We start from the raw sequence: 25,306 nt of genomic DNA, 5'->3' as shown, positions 1-25,306 counted from the left end.
CTACAGCAGGAGCTAGGAGAACTGGTAGCAAGAGGTCCCGAAATGGGATTTTCAAGGATTGTGATAATGCACAAAGGGCAGCAGGCAACCACAGCTACAGAGGAATGAGCGAGAACTAAAGGAAAGTCCAGGCTGGGGCAGCAACAAATGGCTGTAGGGGCTATGGGAGACCCACAGCTGCATCTGCAAAGCCACAGAATTCCTTGCTGTTACAATCAGACATTCACGATAATAATCATTAACAAAGCAGTAGTTTTACATATGAAGTTCTGAGATATACAATGCGACATTTACCTGTACAAAGCTTTTAAAGGATTCTTCACAGTCTGAAGTCTAGTTCAACTCTCTCTTTCCCATCTATCATCCTCTCTCCCTACACTCTAGCCAAACTCAACTACCTGCAGTTCTCACATACCTTGCACTCTCTTGGCCTCTGGACTTTTTTGCTTATGCTGTTAACTCCAGCTCAGATGTCCATCCTAAAATCCCTCCCATGCCCCAACCCTCTCCTCCATAGAGTAAGCACTGATTCTCCACCCCTCCCACCTCTTACACCCCACAGCCTGCCCCTTTCTCTGAAGTCCCATGGCTTTCTCTCCATACCTCCCTATGGCACCTAGGCCTGTACCACTTATAACCTCATACTAGTATCTCAGCTCCTCAAAAAGACGACCAGGTCTTGAGAGCTATGTCTGTAACTGATTATAACCTTTTTATCCCCAGCTATGCCTGTTTCAGTACCCCGCACAGGGCAGGCATTAAACAAAAAATTCTAACAAATTTTAAGAGCATGATTTTCTACATATTTGGCAAAGGAAATCACTAAGTATATTAGAGTATGCACAAACACATGTGTCTGTGTGTGACTGTGGGGGGAGAGGGGGATGTGTATAAGGAGAAAAACGCCAATATAAACAAATGAAATTTTTGAGCAGAATCTCTCAGAAGGATTGACAAAGAGGTCTTGAACAGTATCTTTCATTGATACGAAACCTAGAAAAGAAATGTGTTGAAAGAGAAAACCTATCATTATGACAGGCTATAAAAAAGGCCTTGGTTGGTCATATTTTAATGAAATTCCTCTTACAGGCATGTAGGCAAATACAAACATCACAAATAACTGAAAAGTCTGGTTGCTCAACTGAAACAGCACTTCTCTCAGGAGGGAGCCACTTAGAAGATAATGAATGTAAGTAATGTGTTTGAACATGCTAAATCATTATTCAGCAAACTAGATAACTGGAAAACAATGAGAAAAATCCATTACCATAAATCATTGCTTTAAAATTATAATAGGGTATACCTTTCTCAGATGAAATACACCCCTACGAATTCTGAAGAGGAGCCAATCAGGATCTTACTAATGTAAATACTTTATGGGGAAAAAACATAAAACCAAAGTTACAAAGTGGCCAATGTTAATACTGATTTTTTAAACAGAAAGCAAGGGTAGATTCCAGAAACTATGTACCAATAAGTCTGTCATCAATTCCTAACAACACTCCAGACTAAAAACTGAATAGGCAGTGAAATCATAGAGAAAAGAACGTGATAGTTATTCATGAGTTCTCTAAGCACACATCATGCCTTACTTTGCTTACTTTCTCTTCTGATAGCATTACTAAATTCGAAAAGCAGGAATACTATACCTGCTGAATACAACTCAGCAGCACTTGGTAAAGATTCTCACAAAGTCACTACAGACAAATTTATAGAGAAAGGGCCAGAAACTTGAGTTTTAGTCTGGGTTCCACTCTTACTAGCTATGTGAATAAAAGTAAGTCATTTAGGCTCTGTGAACCTTAGGTCCCTCAACTGTAAAACAGAGATAATATCTATGCTGTCTCCTTCTCAGAGTTGTTTTAAGGATTAAAAGTGCCAACATATTCACAGTGTTAAGTTCCGCTGGGCCACACATCCCTTTGAGAATCCAATGAAAGTGATAGCTCCCTTTCTCCTCAAAAATACACGTTCACACAAAATTAAGCGTAAAATTTCAAAGGGCCATGGACCCCTGAAGCCAGAGCTTCTGGTTCCACGTGTTATACTCAGAGCCTACCTACATAGTGCTGGCATGCAGGAAGCACTCAAAAACTGCTGAATGAATTTTAAAAAATGGACTGGAAAAACTGGTCAGAGTTAATTAAACAACCATATATATAAAGGGTATTGATTAACTGATCATCCTGACTGGCAGTATAAACTGTACAATTTTTCTCTAGATGGCCATTTGGCACCATGTGTCAAGACCTGTCTTAAAAACTTTTATACTCTTTGATTCAGTAATTTCACTTTTAATTTTTATTAGAATAAATTCTTAAAAGATACATTAAAATACTTATTGCTAGAAGAGCCAAATGCATGGTTATTTCTACTAGCAAAAAAAAAAAAAGGCAAGAAAAGTAAGGAAGGAAGGGAGGGAAGAAGAAAGGAAAATAAGCACAGTATCTTTTAATTGGGAAACGGGGGGAAATTACAATACCTAAGTTATAGAATATTATATAAACATTTTTTAAAGAATAATTAACAATAAGAGGAAAAGCTTATGAGCTGGTAAGAAAAAGACAAGTAAAAACTAGTTAAACATAACTCACTAAATGAGTTAGTAAGTGCTTAGAACAGTATCTAGCACATAATAAACACTATACGAGTATTCGTTAAGTAAATTTTTAAAACATCATATATACAACATCAACCCAATTTTTTACAATTTTAAATAATGTGGATGAATATAAAGAAAGACAGAAGGAAGGATGGAAGAAAATGTTAATGTAATTATATCCAGGTGATTTTAATTTTCTTCTTTACACTTCCCTGTAGTTCCTAAATTTTGTACAGTGATCCCAATCATTGTTAAAATCAAAAAAATATACACACCCACATCCTTTCGAAAATAAAAAGACAGATGTCAATCTGGAGGAGAACAATTTTATCAATAGTTTGAATAAGAATGTATAAAAAAGCCCCTGCTTAGCAAACTTGCAGTTAGCATAAGGTTTAATGACTTGTTAACACCAAGAATTCAAAATACCTAGATTCAAGATTCAATACAAGATTCAAATTATTTGGTCTGGCTAAAATACTTCGGTTGAAACCAACAGAACAAAATATTGCATCGAGTTCCCAGACTTCCAATTAAACAAGGTAGATTTAACAAGTATGTCTCTCTTCTCTGCTGACACTCTTTAAAATCTCAAGAAATAAAAATGATGTAGGTGCACAAGGACAAAAAAAAAGTGAGAAAAGATTTCAACAAATTTTTGGAAAATGGAAAACAAATGGAAGATCGCTGATGACTAATAAAGCAGAGGAAACCTTAACAGAAGGGAAGGGATTGTTGTCACAAAACACAAGAGACACTCAGGACTTGGAGGGACCACAGACGTCCAAAGGTAGGGGAGAGACGTAGGGCTGACCACGTAGGGGAAATGTATAAAAGTGTTTCAGGAGGGGCTGGATGCCCTGGTCCCCTCCTCCACCCATCACACAGCTTCCTCAACTTCCCCCCTGCAGCAGACCAGAGGCACTGTCCCCTAGAGCACTTCAGCAGGGAGGCTCCCAAATCAGGGGGAGTAGAACCCAGGGACTGAAAACAGGGTGGGGGCCTTACCTTAAGTGAAAATCTTCAGGCTGCATGAAAGGACCTGCCACCCATCCCCAGCCCTTTTCTCACCCTTGGGCAATCAGGCCTTTACCACTCGGGCAGGTAAGCAAAAGAAATCCTTATAAAATAACTTCATCCCTCTGTTAGCCGGGCTATTCAAGGAAGAGGATATGCAAGGGAAGATCAGTAAAACAAATGGGGGGAAGGAATCCTCTAGAAGTCACTGATTTTTCAACAATTAATATCCTTCATTATCCTGCACGAATTCTCACATGAGGGGAAGAGTGGGCAGTCACTTCCTCTGGTTAGGAATTACTAATGATCACCTAATGATCATAAGGAACCAATTATCATAAAAAACAAGTAGGCACAAACTGTCCAGGTGCTACACAATTTATTAAGAGCTTACTATGTCTTAACAGCTGAGGCAAGAGTGAACAAGAATGCTCCTGTCCCTGCCCTGGTGGAAGAAACTAAACTACTGAGCAGGCTAGTGCAGCAGCTCGAGGAAAACCAAATCCTATATCTGATAAACTAATTTAACATTTCATAATTGCTAATATAAGATCAAGGAACTACAAGACCCATACTATGTGCTGTTAGTATTCATAACCATGACCATTTCTTGAATGTAAAAATATGTATCAAGAATCTTGACAAATGCTCTACATGTATTATCTCATTCGAATGTGACAACGATTCTATCAAGTGGATGTTATTTCCCTCATTCCACAGATGAGGAAAACGAGATCAAAGAGGTTGGATAACTTGCCCATGACAACACAGCGAGGCAGAGGCAGAGCTGGGATGCATCAGTCTCTCTCACTGTAAAGCACATGTTCTTTCCACTCCACAACGGCAGGGTTCTAGGAGGTACCCTCTAAAACTATAGCATAGTGAATTCAGGCCTGGCTCAAAGATACACAATGTAAGTCTGCTCTCCTCTTTCTAATTTTCTTTAAATGGTCTCAATTTAGCATTTTGTCTAGAAGAAGTATATAAGACTATTAGGAAGAAAAAAACCAGAATTGTGCATAAAATTTCAAGTGAGAGACATTCTACACTAGACTTAAGACTATCACTAGTTCCCTAAAATAATGTTTTTAGCGACCTTCATTTTATGAAGCAATACCAATCTATTTAGCCTGACATAATCTACCAGGCTATAAAAAAATGTGTGCGTGCATGTGTGCACACGTATGTATAAGTATATATATAGTTTTTTCTAGTTTCAAATTACTTCCACAATTTTATTTTCTTATCTGAATATGCCTTCAGAAGAATCTTTAAAAACCAAATACTTAAGGGATGAAAGATTAACAACATAAATATTTCTACAGTTCATATAGGGATAGAAGGTTGAGTTTCCATGACATTATTAGTAATGCTGTGCTATACCTTGGGCAAATCATTACATCTCTGGGCCTCTCTAAGAGAACTCACATGACACCATCTCTAAGGTGTATCCTACCTTTAAAATTCTATGATACTATAAATAACAACCAGGAAACCTCGGAAAACACTTTTCAAAGCATGATCAACTTTATCTCTGAACAGGGTAAACAAGGGGGTATAGGAGAAACAGGAATCTAAGCAGCATTTACTATTTCATCTGGACCACTTCACCCAGCAGCTCCTCTGGCAGCTCCATGCTGGAGGGACAGAGCTGACAAAGTTCCAAGGAACCACCAACTCTTGGGGAATAACACTTGGCCAGTTCTCGTTCTTTTAATCTAAAGGTGTTTAGTCTGAAAGGAAATAAATCCCACTTTTACAGCCCATGGAAACTGTCCCCCTCTATCTAAATAATCTTTCCATCTCAGCCTCAAGGAACTAATAAAAGAAGAAAGGTTAAGACAGCTGAATGAGTGTTCTTCTTTAGCAAATAAGGGAGGGGATTTCAAAATCTGTCCATGGCAACAGAGTCGAACTCAGAGTTTTTGCCTATTGTCTCTCGTTCCTCTTCAACAAACAAGAAATGTGTAGCAAATACGGAAAAGGAGAAAGCGTGTGAATAACATAGTGGTGAGATTCTCAAAGATCACATAGTCTAGTCTAAGTTTTCTCTTTATTTGTGATTAAATATTTAAATTACCTGATTAAATTAAAACAAGCCTCAGGGCATGTTTACAATAATTCATAAAGTTATAGTCCAGGTCATGTGGTTTAAATTCACAACTTAATTTCATAATTAAGCCCCAGGGAATATTGTGGGGAAAAAAAGAAAATGCAAATACATACACCTATTTTCAACAGCAATAACAAAAAATATTCTAAAAACAAGAATAAAATTTAACAAATCAAAATTAAACTTTATCTTTAAAATATCTCATTTCACACCCTCCTCCCAAAAGTGCTAAAAATACCAGAGGTCAGGTACTGTTCATTTTACACCTGTAGACAATAAAGTCAAAATTGGAGTAAACAACTTTACTAAAATCAATACAGTAAAAGAAATAGGATTAAAACTCAAAGCTCCTGATTACAAGATCCATGCTGTATTCAAAAATCAAGACACCTAATCAGAGATCCTGCAAAAATTCAATTACTCAGGCTTCTGCTCACCAGGTTAAAAATGTTTATACAGGAAATACACTCTCTGACAAACTTCACATAGGAAAATAAAAAGTATAAACTCACTTACAGGACCTGATAAAATAGATACCTACATAACAAATAGTTAAGGAGGATATTTTCCAATTTTAACAAGTCTTTGACTTAAAATTTTAAACCACACTATCCTATGGGTATGGAGACAGTAAATCAACACAACACTGATAAATACATTCTGAGCCAATGGTACAAGTTTGAATTTGAGGCTTTACACAAAAATTTTAAGTATCCATTTACCCCATTTCATCCCTACACCTCCAGAAATTACTTCATTATGAATCTATGAGGGCCTTCCCCAACCACCTAGGTCCAATCTCTAGAGGATTTACTAGAAAACACTCTTCAGAAAGAAGTATGTGAGGGAAATATAAGTTTATGAACAATTATGTATTTTATTATTTTACAAATATTCAAAATAAATCTTTGTTAGCTAATACACTTTTCTAAATGCAATACACTTAACATATAAATTAAAACATTTTTTAGTATCTAGAGCAGTGCTTCTCAACCAAGGGTGATTAGCAATGCCTGAAGACTTTTTTTGGTTGTCACACTGGAGACTGCTTCTGGCATCTAGTGGGTAGAGGCCAGGGATTCTGCTAAACATCCTACCATGTACAGCACAGCCCCCCCACAGAAGAGAATTATCCGACCCCAACGTCAACAGTGCCAAAGTTGCGAAATCCTGGTCTACAATCTAACTTGTGTTATAAGGACTCTTAAGGTTTACTTACCTTTGAATTTAATATCCAGACCACTAAATTCCAATTCAACTCCTTGAAGTGCTTCTCCCAGAGTTTCATGGTAATGACTGATACTTTTTTTTGACCCCACACAGAATGGAAGTGAAAAGTATTTATATGTCTCTTGGCGATTATGGTAGGGCCCAACAGTATTCATCCATAAGACAACTTCCTCTTTATCTTGATACTGGAACAGAAAAAGCAAGTAAGAATATGTTTTTTTAAAAAATATAATTCAGGGGCCAGCCTGCGGACGTACTGGTTAAGTTCACATACTCTGCTTCAGTGGCCGAGGGTTCGCAGGTTCGGATCCTGGGCGTGGACCTACACACCGCTCATCAAGCCATGCTGTGGTGGCATCCCACATAGAAGAACTATAAAGACTTGCAACTAAGATATACAACTATGTACTGGGGCTTTGGGGACAACAAAAAAAGAGGAAGACTGGCAACAGATGTTAGCCCAGAGCCAATCTTCCTCACCAAAGAAAAAAAAAATCTAATTCAAATTAAGGGAATATTTATTATTTGTTCTAAATAAAAGCGTACTGTCTCTGTTTGGGAAGCTATAAAATAAAATATTGGAAGCTTATTTTAATCTGAGATCAATGTCCACATCTTGAAAATCAGAAACTCAGTAAATTTAAAATTACATCCTCTGATTGTGGTCTCAGGCAGATCCAACTTTTCCAAACTTTGTTTACAGAAGGTATTGTTTAAACAAAGTACAATAGCTCATAAGAGTATAGTTATAATTAATATTTATACTATCAAATACTGGTAAACCTAGAACCAACATGACTCACCATGCTAACATGGACAAGGAAGGAGGAAACAAAAGCAATAGCTTACCTAGAACATCATCAGAAACTCCAAAAATCTAATATTGCCAGCAAACACAAATAAAATTTCATCTCCTTTCTAATCTTTTCCACGGCCATTGGTCAAAGCACTACAGAGGAGAGAAATGACTAAAGAAGAGGAAGAGAAAGCCATAATAGGAAAGCTCCAGTCCATTCAAATCATTCTATCTTCCCTTTATCAGCCTGAAAGACAGGTACTGTATGCATATTTCTTTGAATAAATAACTATGGCTCTATCCAGTGAAGACAACATGTAACTAAATCTGGAGTGGCATCCAATGATTTTAGGTAGGTGACTTCACCTTCATCTCAAGTTTAAAATTACAAAGATTCTATGAAAAGCAATTATCCAAGTAATTTTAAAACCAGTAACCCTAATTATAGCAATATAAATTAAAGACAACATAGGATGCAGTTTAAGTCAACTAACAGTGCAGAAGTTAAATCACTGAACAATTATTTACTGAGTGCCCACCATGGGCTAGTAATCATGTTTGTAACTGGTGATAAGCTTTGAACAAGACACGTTCCCCGCCCCACTGGAGCTTAGAGCCCAACGGGAAAGACAGACAGTGAACGAGCAATTATAACAAAGCAGGGTCTTATGGAGCACACAACTAGCACAACTCCCAAATCCTTACCTTCAGTCTTCCACCTAAAACAAACCTGTTCAGTCAAAATCCAACATCTCCAAAACCAAACTCATTCCACCCAAATCCAACTCCCCGAACTCTGCTTTCCTAAGGGTACCACCAACCTCTCAGACACGGAGACTCAAACCCCAAGTCTCTCCGCACTCAGAAAAACACCGACTTATCTACCCTTATCCAAATCATCCGCCTCTTCCTTCTGATTCACACCACCACCACCCTAGATCTAATCACTTCACCCCCAAATATGATAAATGTTTCTTTGTTCATAAGACATCATCCAGGTCATTAAGGAAATAACAAACTATCTCACTTTTTCAATACATGAGACTTGTACCAAGCATAGTACTAGGTGTTAAGGACATACAGATAAATAAAATTTCCTTTAAGAAGTTCACAATCCATAGAGAAGATAGACAAGCAAATGATTAATGATGAAGAAACAGGTGATATAATTAAGGTAATCAAGGGCTATTGCAGCAACAATAAAGGGATGATTACTTCTGCTCTGGCAGAGAAGGATCAGGATGAATAACAATATAGAAAATCATAAGCTGTTTCAAGTGAATTCAGAAAAACAACTGTAGATAATTTTCACGTATGAAGGAATGAATCGAAGGTCTGAAAACGTCCATACAACCCCACTCACAGCTACTCTCCTTATTCTGAGAGGCTGACAAATATACGTATGCCACCACTCTTCCATCCATTGCTCATGGTCATACAGCACTAATCAGTCAAGGCACTCCTTTCTGCTAAACATAGATATAGACATAAATCTGGATATAGCGTAAGAATTCTCAAAACAATGCCCTAAGCCAATCACTATCCACTGACCAGAGCTGGTATTAGAGTCGAAACCTGTTTACTAAACAAAAAGCTCTCTGCATAGTATAATGTACACAAAAAGTATTTAATAAATATGATGAAAAAACACTGAAGAAATGCTGACATGTAAAGTTCATTAGCAATGTAGTACAAGAAGTTTGAAGTACATGCACTGACTGCAACAGTCTCCTTTGAGAGAAATAAGAAAGAGCAGGTAACAAAACGCATCCATTTAAAATTAGACACTGAACGAGAGGACCTATTAAGAAGGACCCTGCCATTATTCCTGCTGAGAAAGTCTGCAGAAACGTTTAAATGTAACTCGTGAAAACAAGCACAAAAAACACTTTCTCTATATATCCTAATACTCAAATTTCTTTTAAAATAGATAAAAATTTGAACATAAATACCTGTTAAAATAGGACATTCATCTATTTTATACAAACTGAAACACAGGACTAAAATAATTTAAGGGTCACATTCTTAAGTCACTCATTTTAAACGTTCATGATAGGGTAATAGAGTTAATAGGGTAGTAGAGTTGTGATGACATGATGCAAAGTGAACTACAATCAAATGGCTATCATTCTGTAGTCTACGATTCGTTCTGGAAAGAGGCCTGAAATAGCAGTTAGAAATATATATGTAATATATACACACATTCATATATATAAACATACATACATACATACACACACAGAAACATACAGAGAAAGGTGAAGGTGAATATTAGGGTAAAAATGTTTCTCATTGGGCCGGCCCGCTGGCGCAGCGGTTAAGTTCGCACATTCTGTTTCTCGGCAGCCTGGGGTTCGCCGGCTCAGATCCCGGGTGCAGACATGGCACCACTTGGCAAAAGCCATGCTGTGGCAGGCATCCCACATATAAAGTAGAGGAAGATGGGCATGGATGTTGGCTCAGGGCCAGTCTTCCTCAGCAAAAAGAGGAGGATTGGCAGCAGTTAGCTCAGGGCTAATCTTCCTCAAAAAAAAAAAAAAAGTTTCTTTCACACTGCTCCTCATGCAGACCACGGTCAGATACAATGAAGTTAAAATGTTTACTTTTTATTGCAGTTCTTGATTATCCCTGAGAATAAGCACTCCCAAGACAAGGTCAAGAAAAAAGTTCTTTTTCAAGAGAGAAAACGTGTCTTAAAATATCTTGAAATTAGAAAATACCAGAAGAAAGGCTTCACACAACTTTTTTCAGGAGAAAAACCCTTTTCTTTCCCTAAAGCTGCTGGGACAGTCCCTGAGCTCCCTGACTCCGTGGTAAGAGAGTCACAGGTAAGGCTCTTCCCGCCGCCCTTGGCTGAAAGACTAGTCAATTCACTTTTTAAACATTCCAGAAGTCCTAGCAAGCTCTTTTTAAATACGCTCCTTGGGAAAACTCTGAGTTGGCCAATGACTGAGAAAGATGGAGTTTTATAACTTACCTGCAGAGTGTAACCAGAAGAAGGTGAGGGAAAAAAGTCAAGGGAGCACAGCAGCGGATCAGGGGATCCCTGAGCAGGGCGGAAACTGCTTCCAGGAGGCCTCCCTGAGAAGGAGCCACAGGAGAGGAGGCCAATCCAGACCCCCTGTGTTCCTCACCACACCAGTCTACTCATTTTCCCATTCTCAGGAGAGTTTCACTGTTACACTCAAATTCTGAGCTGTCCACTCCAGCCAAAATGGTTTATTGTCTTCCCGTCCTCTCCTGCACCTTGTTTCTTATGTCATTCCCCCAATCTATAACGCCCTCCTTCTACGTGAGCAGCCAACTTCTATTTATCCTTCAGAACTGCTCAAATCCTCCCTTCTCAAAGGCCCAGGTAAAACCTTAACTGACCCATCCCTGAGACCCACGAGCTTACCATCATTTGCAACAGTACCACTAGCTAACACTTAAGAAGCACATACCCTGTGCTAGACATACTTCTAAGGTCTTCACACAAACATTTACTCCTCTCAAAACTTCGTAAGACAGGCCCTATTAGGTTGCCCATTTTACAGACTAAAACAAACTAAAAGGACAGAGATGTTACATAATTTGCCCAAGATCATATAATTAGTATCGTTTACAAGTTTAGCACTACGCTTTTGCTAATCCCTAGTCAGCTTCATTAACTAAAGAGCAAAACCTCAACGAAGGAAATATGAAAAAAGTACAGCTGTACAAAGCAATTCAAGACAGCACTGAATACCAAACGACTTTTCCATTTCAGCCCTTAACCTGCCCTAAAGAAAAAACCTTCCTAAGAAGCTCCTGGTGTTCTAATCTCACAAGGAATGACCTTTATCCTCAAGAAGTCACCACTGTGGGACTTCTCTTATTTGAAGGCTGTTTATGTGCTGGGGCTGGCGAGACACAGAAGTTTCCCTCCTTGATAGAGGTCATGAATTAATTTTTCTCAGGAGGAAGACTTTAGGAGATGTTACTGATGTACTCATTTATAAAATCAAAATAAAGAAATGAGAATTTATATAGACAGGCAAAGGACTGAGGGCTCAGAATAAGCACCCAAATGCCACCGTTTTTATAGGAAGAGGGGAAAAGATGCGTGTTTGCTTTAAAATACATATCTGAGAAAGCAAAATCAAGTTCTGAAAATGTTTCAGAAATCATAATTCCAATGTCTTTTAGTTATTAATTTAAAAAACATACATCAGAATTGCAACACAAATAAATTAGAAGTGTATTTTTGCATAGTCTCTTGAGATAACTGCTCTCTCTCTCAAAATAGCTGTGTACCTAAATAAACTGTTAGTCTAACACAGAGTACAGCCGAAAATAGGACAATGACTTAAGGCATTTCCTAAAACTAGCTCTATGTTAGAATACTCACAAATGCACTTCTAGTCAAGTTTATTCTTTTGATAAATCATCAAATAAGTTTTAAGAGTTCCTACACTCCCATCAAAGACAAAGACAAATGCTGCCATTTGCCAAAGTAAAGCAAACAAAACATTTCTGAAATCACTCAGTGGTGAAGTAAGTGTTGATGGCAGAGGCTGGGAGTAGGCTATCCTAGGCACAAATCAGGCCCTTCCAAATTACCTTCCAGAGGTACCATGGGCCACAAGGAAATGGGATTTTAGCCTGGGTAGGTCCCCCAAATTACAACAGGCATCCCCAAGACTGTGCATCTTAAATGAACAATGGGTGGGTTTGTTCACTGTGCTTTACGCAATACGGTTTCATGTTTCCAACACTGCATATTCTTGTCCCTAGGATCTCCCTAATTACTCAAGTCACTCAGCAAGCACTGATTAAGCACCACTTGTTGTATGTAACTGACCAAAACAAAAATCTTGATTCTGTGATCTTGAGGAAACGGAACCCATAAAAATTCAAGGCTACAGAGACAATCATAAAATGCTTTAAGATTCATGTGCCCTTGATTATTGTTTCTTTGGTGCTGACATCTTTACATAGTATTACTATGGAAATCAAATGTACATGACAGGTAGAAAAAGCAAAGACTAGAGATCAAGAAGCTCAGATTCTTTCTGCGTCTTGGGCCAGTCACTGGGCCTCTTCGGGCCATCAGGAAAATGTGTGTGTTGGATTCAATGGTCGCAAGTCTTTCCAGTTCTAAAATTCTATGATTCTCAATTTGAAATCTTAACGGAGTCCTCTGGAATCATGGTGACGTGGTAATCTAACTCTAGATGCTTCCAAGTGCTTCGAGTTTCGGAAATAAGCATACACCACACCCTATACATCTTTCCCTCACTCTGAAGAGTCCGTTTTATGGCCCTTCAATCACTTTTTAAATGCTTGTCATTCATGAAAGTGTTCTTTAATTTTTATTTCAAACAATACGTCCTATAATCCATATATGACTCAACTTTAAAAAACTGAAAGGAACACATCTTTATATATTCTAGATGTCTATATGCTCTAGAAGTCAACAGCACATTTCCTTCTCATTAATTTTCTGAGATTATTAAGAGCTTTGGATAAATAAGAATGAAAAAATACCCTACGAGTCGAATGGTCAGCTGAATCCTAACTCAGTAGGTAAAGTAAGAGAAATAACGGGCTTTGTGGAACTGCATAAAGTAGTTGTTCCTTCTTAGGACCAGCTACATAATGCAGGGCCCAAAAGAAAATAAAAATGCAGGACTCCTTGCTCAAAATTTATTAAGAATTTCAAGATGGCGACAGTAGAGCATTAAACCAAGCACAGCCTTTATGCACTTGCACATACTATGTGACTGCACAGGCCACATGCCCAGTACGTTGGCTTAGCCTTCTTTAATGAGAACCCAAACATTTCCTCCATGACCACCCATTACGAAGCTGGACTCATCCAAACATTTCTTTAACACTTAAAAATACTATCAATATAGAGAACGTCTCAATTTAATATCAAGTGCTTTACTGTCTTATTTTTAGGATAAAGGGCTATAGAGCATAACCTATGAAAGTGGAGAAGACTACTAATTCAGGTGCCTGAGTTCAAATCCTACCTCTACCCCTGCTGGCTGTGTGGCCTAACAATCTCTCTGGCGTCAGTTTACTTATCTATAAAAAGGGCACAGTATCATCCACCTCACAAGGTTATTAATATATGTTTAAAATATGAGTTAATATCTGTAAAGTACTTAGAACAGTGCCTAGCACATATTGCTAAAAAGCCCTATTATTATTTCTATCTGGAAACTGTCTTCATAGAAAGTCACTGTTCCTTAATTGGTAATTTAATTCCACAAGTGTTTATTAAACACCTACTCAGCAACCTTCCCTTGGCAATTTTTCTCCTCCTTCACTATCATTCTCTCTTCACTGGCTACTTCTGCCTTCTTGGTGGAAAAAAATTTCACTTGGCCATAGCCTTTTCAGTACTGTTATCTGACTAAGGTGAATGCCTAGTTTTCAAGAAATACTCTCAAGAAACGTGGAAAAGTAAATTATTTTGGTTAAGAGCCAAAAAAAAAAAAATGACATTTAAATTTTACACTTGTGTCTTAATGCTATTCTTCCTATAACTTTTCTGCTTTTTTTAATAATAGTTATTAATAATAGGTAACCAAGTGAGAGAAGTTCATGGATGAAATGAAATGGATTCTAAATGTTTTTGTCCAGCAATTCTCTCATACATACCACATTCTCTCAAAAACCTTTCATCAAATATTTTATATTAAATTAGTGGCATAAAAAACTGAAATTTTCCTGGCAACAAAATTTCAGTGAAATTGCTATTTACATTTTAAATGTGCTAGTTAACCTAAGGCCTTTTTTATACACCTCCAATTTATGAAATTTTAATTAATAGTTTTCCCTATTTATAGAAGTTTACATAAAACAAGATAAAAAAGTACTACTCTTAAGCTTGTATATCCATAGGTGGAACTATAATTAGAGTTCCGAGTTTTATATAACTTTCCTTAAATGTTCAAAAAAGTGGAAAAATACTAGTAACAATAGCATTGACCAAAAGGATGCCCAGTGGAAATGAACAGTTCCTACACTTTCCAACGAGTTACCTGACAGAAGAAACAACAGGAAAAAGTTTCTAATTTAACTGTTTAACCTGTGAACAAAATTACGTTAGGTGAAAAGTCACAAAACATAGCACAAAAACATCACCGATTCAGGATTCGTCTCAAAGACATACAGTCAAAAAATTTCTGGCTGTGATTGAAGGTAAAATAGCCGAAAGTTTATAGTTTTTATTAGCTAAAATAAGAGCCCAGATAACCCAGAGACTAGAGAAAAGTATGGTTAATTACAAATAAAATCTCAAGTAGGGTCCATTGAATAAATAAGGACAATTGCTTCGCTTCCTCACTTATGAGGAATGACAGAAGACGCCCTCAAATCTTTCAGATTTTGTACATACACAACCTCATGCAAAATCCTATCATTAATGGGTTAAGGTATTAAAAAAACAATTACTCCCTAAGCAACCTTTTAATTTACGTGGCTTTCCTGCCCTGCCCACATCTACCATTCTGGAAACCATCCAGTTACAGCCCCGAGTGAAAGTCTCTTGAAGAGTCCTTAACATCCATGCTTTGATGTGAAGATGCCAATTAAACAAACAATCAATTTTAAGCCAAATGCAAAACGCACTGTTCCCAGCCGACAAGAAGACAGGGGAACTCAAGACCCTTTACAGTCAGAAGCTGCCTAGTTAGAGACCAGTGAGGAGGGAGCCTCATGCGGGGGCTAGAAAGGGGTGAGGAGAAAGTTATAGAAAGGCCTCGCAACTGACTGCGTGCGTGTAGATTGTGGGCGCGCACACGTGCAAAGTGCTCTTCACCCCAAGTTTACCGATGCTGTCCGTCCCCAACCAGGGTTTTCACCCGGTTTGGGCAGGAGGGGCAAAGAAAGGCGAGCGAGCACCATAAAGTGGTGGCTATTTCCTGGTTAGTGTATGCCGGGTAATCGTGATGCATCCATCTTCCGCTGTGTCGTAGCCCCCGGCAGCCAGAGCACAGCTCCCTTCCCTGGGGGACACTAGCCCAGAGCCCGGCCCGCCTCGGGCCCCCCGCCCGCCACGGAGGGAGCCCGACCCTCACCACGTCCTCGCCGGGCCCCGGGGGCCCCCAGACCCAGGGGTGCGGAGCCCTATAGCTGCGAGCGGGGGAAGGAGGCCCAGGCTCTCGGGGAGCGGAGTCCCGTCCCGGGAGCGCACGGAAATGCCTCCTCCCAGCTCCCAGCTCCTGGGGTTTCGGCTCCGCCAGGCCCAACCGGAAGGCGCCCTCGGGCGGCCGCGGGGCTCCCCCGGGCCTCCAGGCCGCGCCTGGCCTGCCAGGGCAGCGAGCCGGGGAAGCGGGCCGGGGGCGGCCGCGCCGGCCGGGGGCGCGTCTCACCGTGTGCTCGTGCTCGTCCGCCCGGGCCCGGGGCAGCAGCAGCAGCAGCAACAGCGCGGCGGCCGCCGCCACGCCGGGAGCGCCCGGCCGCGGCCTCATCCTCCGCGCTCCCACCGGCCCGGCGCCGGCCCACCGACTCCGCCTCCGCCGCCGCCGCCGCGGCCGATTCGCATCCACGGGGCGCGGACAGACGCGCGGGGCCCGGGCCCAGCCGCTGGCTCCTCGGCGCCGCCGCCGTCACCGCCCGCTCCCGCGCCTCCCCCGCCCCCTGCGCCTCCGCAGCCGCTTCCTCTGACTCAGCCACGTCATCCGGCCACCCCGGCACACGCCGGAAGTGCCTCGCGACGCGGGGCCGCAACCGCCGCCCGGCGCCCCGCCCGGGGGCGCGAGTCGGCGGCTCCAAGGGTCGGGCTCGGGCGGGTCCCGCGCGGCCCGATGGCCCGGCTGCCGCCCGGCCGTCCATCCGTCGCTGGGCCCCGGGAACGGCGGCGCGCGGACTCGGCCCGGCCTCGCGCTCCCCGCCGGGGCCCGGTCCGCACCTCGGCGCCGACGCCGCCTCCCGGCGCCTCGAGTTGTGCGACCTCGGTCAAAAGGCTGAACTTTTCCGGGCCTCATTCCCCTCGGCTGTGAAATGGGGTGATGGCCTGAGCTGCCGCCTCTTGGGTGTGGGGGATCGGATCAAATAACCCTTTCCAGGCGCTCGTCTCTTGCGGTGAATGAACCCCGAGCTCCTGTAATCATCATCGCGGGAGATTATTAGACTTGTCCGGGTCGCATAAGCGTCTTAAAGGCACTGAATGTTTATTGGACCCCTACCGTTGTATCTTGTTGAAATTCTTCATTTATTTGTTTACTATGATTTGTTGGACTCCCACAGACACAAACACCTTGGAATCTAAGCTCCTCTCCTGGGCAGAGATCGGGTTCACTGCCGTATTTCCTGTGCCTAGAACAGTGCCAGGCCCATAGAAGGAACTCAAGAGATTTGTCAAATAAATATATGAGTATGGCACCACCATCTACACGGTCCTCTAAGCCTAAACTCCGGAACTTGTAGTTGAATTGTCTCTCTCAGCCATCAGCAGTCGACAGTTTCCAGCATTTGGTATCTTAGAAATATCTCAAGAATTTATTTTTCCTCTTTCCTTTGCCAATAACAGCCATTCCACATCTCACTATATGTGTTGTAACGGTCTCCTAACAGGACCCCTGCCTCCAGTCTCCCCTCCCTGTTTATCCTCCTCAGCCCCTGCCAGGGTGATCTTTCTAAAAAGAAACCTGATTATTATCACTCTTGCTTAAAACACTCCTTGAATATTATTTAAATAAATCATGGAATCACAGCTGAGACTTTTATCTGCCAGGCATTATCCGGGGCCCTTTACGTGTCTTGATTCACTTCATCCTCACAAAAACCTTATGCAACAGGTACCATTGGTATGTTCATCTTACAGCTATGATAACAAGCACACATTAAGTGGCTTGCTGACAGATCAGACCCAAGCAGCCTGCTTCCAGCATCAGCCTTTCTTACTACTAATGCACTGTTATTGGTACAGTTCTCTAAAAAAATGAAATAGACCTTTATGTCCTGGCATGGAATAGAGCTGAGAGATAATTTTAAATGAAAAAACTTGAAAATACAGCATACAATGCCATTTTAAATGGTAATTATTAGTCTACCTGTAGAAAACAATCTGAAAGGTTATGACTCAAACCATTAACAGTGGTTAGCTTTGTTACGTGCCTGTATTTCTGTCTTTCACAATGAGCCTGTGCTACATATGTAATCAGAAAAAAAGAAAGTTCCTTGCTAAAGGAGAGTCCTATTAGCACGCAGCTGCACAATCGAATCCCAATTTATCTCCCCAACTTTACCTCCCACTCATGTCTGTGCTCTGGCTTCATGCCTGTATTTCCCCAATACACCATGTTCTTTTATACCTCTGTGCCTTTGCTGTTGATGTTCCTTTTACCTAGAATGGAAATAAATGGATAACCATTAGCTACTCTCCTTCCAGGCCTACCTGGATCATCCCCTCTTCAGTGAAACCTTGCATGATGCCCTCAGGAAGTCGAGCATCCTTTCTCTGGGCTTCCAATAGCATTTGGCATGTATTGCCATAATTACCTTCTAGTCCCATTTCCTCTTTTGTACTACATTTTGATGTTTTTTTTGATGGCAGGAACTATCATTTGTTTATATCTGTCCCCACTGCTGGGATTGTGCTTGTCACATCACAGGCATTCAATAACTATTTGCTGAAAGAATGGATGAAGACATTAATAAGTGAAACTCAGATAGCACAGCAGGATTTAAAGAAGACTTTCCAGCTAGTCTAAGAGACATCACAAGGCAGTACATGATTAATTGCTGAATGAGTCGTACACCAGTAACTGCTATGGAAATCAGAGGAGGTGTCTTATACATCTTTGTATATCCCCCAGAGCACCTAGCACAGTGACTCGCTCCCAGTGGAAGCTCAGTAAATGCTCTGTGAATGAATAATCACTGCTTTTGAATCAAGTGATGATGTGCAATTGAAGAACAAGCAGTGTAAGTGCTGAATTAGGATGGATGAGTAGATTCTTGCTTAAACATCCATCACCAGCCTCTACAGATTTGAGGGAGTAAGCATTTGTTAGGTGTTGTGGGGAGCACCAGGGGTGGAGAGGACACAAGAAAAAGTATAAAGTATTCATTTGTGGAGCATAGACTTAAAACTAGGAAACATTACACACACAACAGAGAACAGGCAACAGTGTACAAAAAAAGAATGGCACAAAATGTGACCAACTGTGCAAACGTTTGACAGGCAATGAGAGCAATGGGCAAGGAGAGAAGAGGAAACCTCTTTTGGTGGAGTATGTGGGAAAGTTTAATGGAAGGAAGAGCATATAAGGCCATTACTCACATTACTGCAACAACTATTTATTGACCATCTACTATGTGCCAGGAACTCTGGTAGGTACCAGAAAATGATGATGATAAATGGCTTCAGGTGATAAAAGTATGTTAACAGTAGGTATGGAAAGAAGGAAGAAGGGATAAAGTAACTGAGTAGAGGAAAAGGAGTATAGCTTCAAAGATCCTTGGAACCTGGTGACCTCAAGGCTCAAAAACAGTTGGGACTCAGGGGCACCACCCAAATCAGAGGTGTTTTCCAAACTGGGAAGTGAAAAACATTGATATATCTTATTTCTCCAGTTTCTTCATCTAGATTAAGGACCTCATTCCCTGACACTAAAAAGGATGGGGAATATAGTGCCAGTAAAAGGAAACCCCCCTCCCAAATGGCTGTACAGCCTCTTTTTTAAGGTAGTTCTAATAAGACTCAATTGGTTAAAGAGCTTATGACCAGTAAATGATCCAGAAAACTACAATTTCAATCTTTTATTCTCATTCTTGATAAACATCATCATCCAAAGTCTTGGTGTATAGATGACAACATGTCTTCCGATTTCCATCCTCAGCTACCTCTTCTTTGAAATTCTGTTTTTCTTTCTACTTTGTTATGTTTGTCTTGCTAGTTATTTACTTCTGAGATGGGCAGTCCTTCTATTGCTACTGACCACCTTCCACCTCTACCTTTTCTGTTCTAGCCACAATGTTCTAGATACCAAAGACTTCATAACTGTTCTGAGTTCTTTCTTTACAAAGCAATCACTTAAAACATTTGGTTCTTAGACTGAAGAGCAACTATGGCTATTAATTTCTTTGTACAGTTTCCATTTTACTGTTTCTCACATTTTTTAACTGATCCGTTATAACAATGGTACTGGGCGAGGAACAGCAGCTGCCACAGGGAAGATCCCTTGCCGGGAAGGCGGCGCCTCCAGGAAGGCGGCTTCCCTGCTTCTTCAGGATGAGGGATTCCCCACCCTTTGCCTTAGACTTAGACTTAACAGAGTTGAAGGGACCCGGAGTGTTTGTAAACACAAAACTCTTTACTTCACAGATGATGAAACAGACCCAGGGTAGTCAAGTTACATGAACTCTGCAAGTCAGTAGCAGACCAAAATAAAAGCCAGGTTTCCTGACTTCCAAGCCAACATTCTCTCCCTACACCATGCTAACTCTTGCTGCATAGCTAGCTAAGACATTGTCTCCTACATTGTGGGTTAAATGGGCTTTGGCGGGCTAGCCTGGGAATTTATTTATTACACTTTCTAAGAGAAAATGAATTCTGAGTTGTGCCTCAGAATTCAGAACACATCTTTCCCCTCCTACTCATCTCCTCACCACCCTGGTGAACGTAGTATCCGGCCATCAGGAACGAGTGAGGAAGACCATTTTATATTCTTAATAACTTGCTTGGAAATGAATAGAACACAATTTATTTATCAAACCCAAGAAAATATTTATACAGGCAGATTCCTCAAAACTGAGGATTGATTTTTATGAGGAATCTTTTAGAGTTATCCAAATTAGCCGCTTGTCTTTCTTAGAAATAAATGTTACTAAGGCTTCCTCAGCCAACCAGCTGCAAAACCACACACTATTCTTTGCAAAAGGAGCACAGAAAACCACTTACTTCCTGGGGCATATGAGAGAGGGATCTAAAACTCCTAGCTACCGAGATGATATAGGATGGACTAGGACCTCTCTTTTTTAATAACAAAGCAAGAAAAAGGGGGATAGGGGTTAGGTAACAGCTTTTTTTGGAAAAATATTCATTTAAGTCATTTACATACTATTACTTTGCTTAATTATGGCAAAGCATTAGGGATTATTCACATGATTAAATATGTCAAGTTAAATTATTTGATTGCAATACCAACCTCCTGTTCATAGTCTCTCAGTCTTCATACTTTTTTGCTAAATATTTAGTTGGCTGTCTACTCACAGGTTCTAATACAAGATGGAGGAAGAGTGCTGGCCTAGGACCTGGAAGACGATGTACCTTGTACAGTTAGAGGCAAGGGCAATGGCAGTGAATATAAGTAATAACTTCACTTTGTATTAAGCCAGCTTGTAAAATCTTGGGAAAGGATGGTGACAGCAGAGCTGCCTTCCAAAGCACTGTATAGAAAACTTTTTGTCTCTTTGGATGCCTAATTACAGTTTAGTTTCTGATCTTCATTGTATTGAAATCCACAGTTTTGTTACATAATGTATTCCTACAAAATGTGTACAAAAGTTGAGTAGGTGGAGGTTGAATAAATTTGTGTTATAATGAGTGATTCTGTTTCTAGAGAATGAAAAATTTCACCTCATCATTAGAGACATTCTTTGCTAACAGGGTCCCAACGTTTCATCCAAATTTTTTCATTTTCTTCTTTTACTTTTATGTAGAACCAATCATTTTGGATGTTCAAGGAACGTCTAATGATGGTTTAAGACTCGCCACTTTTGACTTGGCACTCTTGACCATTTCCATCCATGTTTCAAGTGTGTCACATTTATAGGTACAAGTTTCTCATCAGCCCTTTCAATTTTATGTTTTCTACTTATTTTCATATAAAAATAAAATATTCCAATATTTCACAAACAGTGATGTGCATACAAAGACGCTAACATCATGGGCTGGCAGTAGGTTTTGCCGTGTTAGTGATATAAATGCTTGTTAATCAGGAAATGTACAAAAATCTAAATTTGGCATCCAAAAGGGGCTTAGAGATATTGAATATAAAAAAAGTGTAGCTTTTATCAAAATCAAATGTGCTTAAGAAGGAGACTGTCTATAAATAACAGGGAGGACAACCATACTACCATTATAATTTCTTGTTGTCCTTTTATCTCACATTAACTTATCTCTCCCAACTAAGGAGAGTGAAGGGAGCATTGCAGAATGGCTACCATGTGCCAGGCATTGTGGGAGGTAATTTGCACAATCACTCTCTTAATGGCCATAGCTAATAGTGTATTTTATACTAGAAAAAAACCAAAACCACAGAAGCTATTAACTTCAGTAAGAGTCCCTGTTTGCTGGACTGAGGAGTAAGATTGAAAAAGAACCTTTAATCGTCAGAAAAGGACCCAATAAAATTGTACTTAAATGAATCACTAATAGTGTGGCTTTTATATAACTGTGTGGGATGGAGAATAATTTCCTGGAAAACCACTAGATTTCTGATGTTTTTTAAAGAAATAGATCTGATACTAATTTTAGTGTATGTTTAAGCATCAAATCAAAAGCCTGTGTTTTGAAGGTAGATTTATGTGCCAGGGACTCAAAATTAATGACATATTTAAGGTTGTACATTCTCTGCAGAAACAGATTTCCCAAGCCTGGTGGTAATAACAGGTGTATAAGGAAATAGATAACTATTTCTATTTTAGGTTGTTCCCTCCTCTTATGACCCCTCAGCAGAGGAAAAAGTCAAGCTTCCTTCTCTTTCCTTATGGCCAGGACTAAGACCTAATAAATGGGGTCCTCGGCATCCCAAACATCTGGTTCCCAACCATTTTTAGATGTTCCTTGGCAGCATCATTGTTTTGAAAGCATACTGAAGTATAAATGTTCAAATTGAAAAAAATACTTGATGGTTCCATACCTGGGAGATATGGAACAAGGAAACTTCTAGAAGGCCAATAGTCAGTCACTGAGTGAATTTCTACATCTGGGCATTTCTTAAGGGAGAGGGCCTGGCTATTTGGAGACGGAAAGTGTGGTGATATGGAATTAGTAGCCCTGGATTCTAGGTCCGCCGCTTCCTCTAACCTACTGAATACTCTTGGTTCTAGACTTCTTTGGAACCTCAGATTTTCCTTCTAAGTAAGAGGAGTTAGGATTAATCCCACCTAAAGTCTTTTTCAGTTTGTTGTATGTGACCAGCCCTGACATTTAAACATCCTTCTGAATCTACAGAAAAGTTGAAAAATCATTTAAAAGTTAGGACCTATTTTCTCACTTGAATAACGTCTTAAATCATAACCACTTCTAGAAATTAGGCTGGACTAGCAAATAAGTAAGGCCTTATTATATATGTGCTTATATAAGTGAATTTCAGTAAAATCACTTGTAAAGTACATTTCTGATCAATCTTTTTAGGCTTCTGACATGCCAAATTAGAGGGAAGTATTCCAACTAAGTCTTCTTCCTTTTGGCAAACGAGGACATGGATCAATACACTTGGCAATGGTGAATCAAGTCTTCAGTTTTTCACTTCTTCATGCCTTAATAATATCCTCTTCAAGGAAAGCCCAAACCAGCAGGGCTGCAACAGTAACAGTAATGAGAGTGGTTCTTAAGGTCAGCAGTTGTGCCATAAAATGCAACATGAAGACATCATTAACAGGTTGAAAATTGCAAGTCTCAAAGTCTGGAAGTAGGCAGGGTTTAAGAGGCAGAATCAGCGACCTCTGGGTGGAACAGGTGGAGGAGGATGGAAGGTCTCCCTGGTTGGTGGCCTGAAATGAAAGAAAAAGCAACTATTTTAAAACAAATTTGATAAACTAGTTCTTAGGCATCCATGATTTGTTGCAAAGCTGATATACTATGCAAAGGACATGTTCCTTAATTAATGAAACTGGACACACACATGGACCTCTGAGTGCATACATGCTGGCTGTGGCTCACAATCCTAGCTGCACATTAGAATCACCAGAGGAGCTCTGAAAAATACCAGTTCCCAGATTCTATCCCAGACCCATTCCATCACTATCTCTAGAGGATAGGGCTTGAGCTTCACAACTTTTTAATAGTGTCCCTCCCCCAACTAGTTATATTCTGATGCTTTGACATCTGGGGCCTTGCTGATCTTGGAAGGACTGCCACTCCCAGGGTAAGCTAATTCCTAGAGAAGGCAAATAACCTGCCTAGGAACACACCCTTCATGTGCAAACTAACCAATCCAGAAGCCCTTGTCCCAACCACCTCCTTTATCAGGGCTCTCATATTCGAGGCCACGCTCTACCTGCCCTAATCATCCCAGGGCCAGGTGCCAGACAACTATAGACAGCCCTTTGCCCCAGAGCTCACTGAAATTATGCAAACTAGCCAATCCTAAATCTGCTTACTGTGTCTCATTTGTAATAAAGACTCTTGGCCATGATTCCCCCCACCCTTTCTCCTGACTAAACCTGGTGCTTCCCTGTGTGGCTCCCATGGCATAATGAGTCCCCTCTTCTTGGGATCTATAAATAGCAAACTATCTTTTCAACAGCAGTTGTCTCCTGATCTGTTGACCTTGCGCCATACCTAAATAATAATAAAACCTATATTCTAAAACTCCAGAGGCTCCCCTCCATGTTATTCTAGGTGGTTTTTGAACGTCCTAAGTGTCACTCCAGATAGACTTGGGTGAGTCTATTTACAGACAGTTTCAATGACTGTAGATGGTATTTCCACGTGTTTGCTGTAAAACCAATATTTAACACTCTTGGAAGCAAGTCAGTAAGTCAAGAAAGAGACCTTTGTCAGGTGCTATAATTGAATTGTGCTACCCTGGAGTTGTGTACTTGAGGACTGAATGAATCAATGAGTAAATATTTACTAAATGTCCCTTGATTGCAAGTTTTGTGTAGGGTAAGGAAGCGACAAAAGAGTTGGGAAAGGAGGGTTTGTCTCAGGAACAAAAGAGAGAGGCGGAAGTAGAAAATATCCTCAGAAGGTTCTGCTACGGCCCCTAAGAGTACATGGTTTTGTGTAGTTATCTCTTTATTCAGAGAAAACAAAGGGACAGTCTCCTTCCATCTCCCCAGCCTCCCCTAGGAACTGTGGGCTTATAGGAGAAAGCTGAAGGGCAGTCAGGTGATACTACTTAACTACTTATTGCTTGAGCAAGCTTAGGCAGCCTTTCCTCCTTGCTCCTTTTCTTCCTTCCTTCCTTTCATTCTCGCAACAACCATTTACCTACTGTGCATCTACTCCTGGGTGTGGGATATAACCACAGGTAAAATGGGCATGGATCCTGCCCTCAAGGTGCTGAGAATTTAATGGATGGGACAGGCAATAGGGAAAATCAGTAAAACGCACTGAATGTTTTGATAGGGGAAGTTTAGAACCTATGGGAACATATGCAGAGATGTTTACGCCCACATCTGAAGGACAGGTTCAACTTCTCTGAACCTGTTTCTCATCTGCCAAACAGAGGTAATGATACCTCCAATGGAGTATTGTGTGAGACTTGGAGATGACAGCTGGAAAGTGGGTAGCACAGTTTCTGGCTTAGAGTAGGCTGTCAAGAAGTAAAGGTAATGATTTTATTAATGAAGACTAAAGATCTATTCTTAGATCTTTTTCCTGTGTATGCTC

At 40.4% G+C, this 25,306-nt stretch overlaps 2 protein-coding genes across 3 annotated transcripts in view; both read right to left on the bottom strand.

Annotated features, from left to right (window-relative positions):
• The window catches only part of TM9SF3 (transmembrane 9 superfamily member 3), a 63,820-nt gene extending 47,430 nt beyond the window's left edge, over positions 1 to 16,390 (bottom strand). The window contains exons 1-2 of the mRNA XM_044753277.2: positions 16,107 to 16,390; positions 6,952 to 7,147 (exon numbers count right to left, since the gene is read on the bottom strand). Of these exons, the coding sequence (XP_044609212.1) occupies positions 6,952 to 7,147; positions 16,107 to 16,205 (295 nt within the window). The 5' untranslated portion in view covers positions 16,206 to 16,390. The remainder of the gene's footprint in view (positions 1 to 6,951; positions 7,148 to 16,106) is intronic.
• A 3,095-nt stretch (positions 16,391 to 19,485) lies between these two features.
• PIK3AP1 (phosphoinositide-3-kinase adaptor protein 1) overlaps positions 19,486 to 25,306 on the bottom strand; it is a 112,025-nt gene continuing 106,204 nt past the window's right edge. For both annotated transcript variants that reach the window (XM_044753258.2, XM_044753269.2), the window contains one exon: positions 19,486 to 23,460. In XM_044753258.2, the coding sequence (XP_044609193.2) occupies positions 23,403 to 23,460 (58 nt within the window). In that variant the 3' untranslated portion in view covers positions 19,486 to 23,402. The remainder of the gene's footprint in view (positions 23,461 to 25,306) is intronic.

This window comes from Equus asinus, chromosome 2 (assembly GCF_041296235.1).
Source record: "Equus asinus isolate D_3611 breed Donkey chromosome 2, EquAss-T2T_v2, whole genome shotgun sequence".
NCBI classification, from domain to species: Eukaryota; Metazoa; Chordata; class Mammalia; order Perissodactyla; family Equidae; genus Equus; species Equus asinus.
This window is presented reverse-complemented; position numbering and strand designations above follow the sequence as displayed.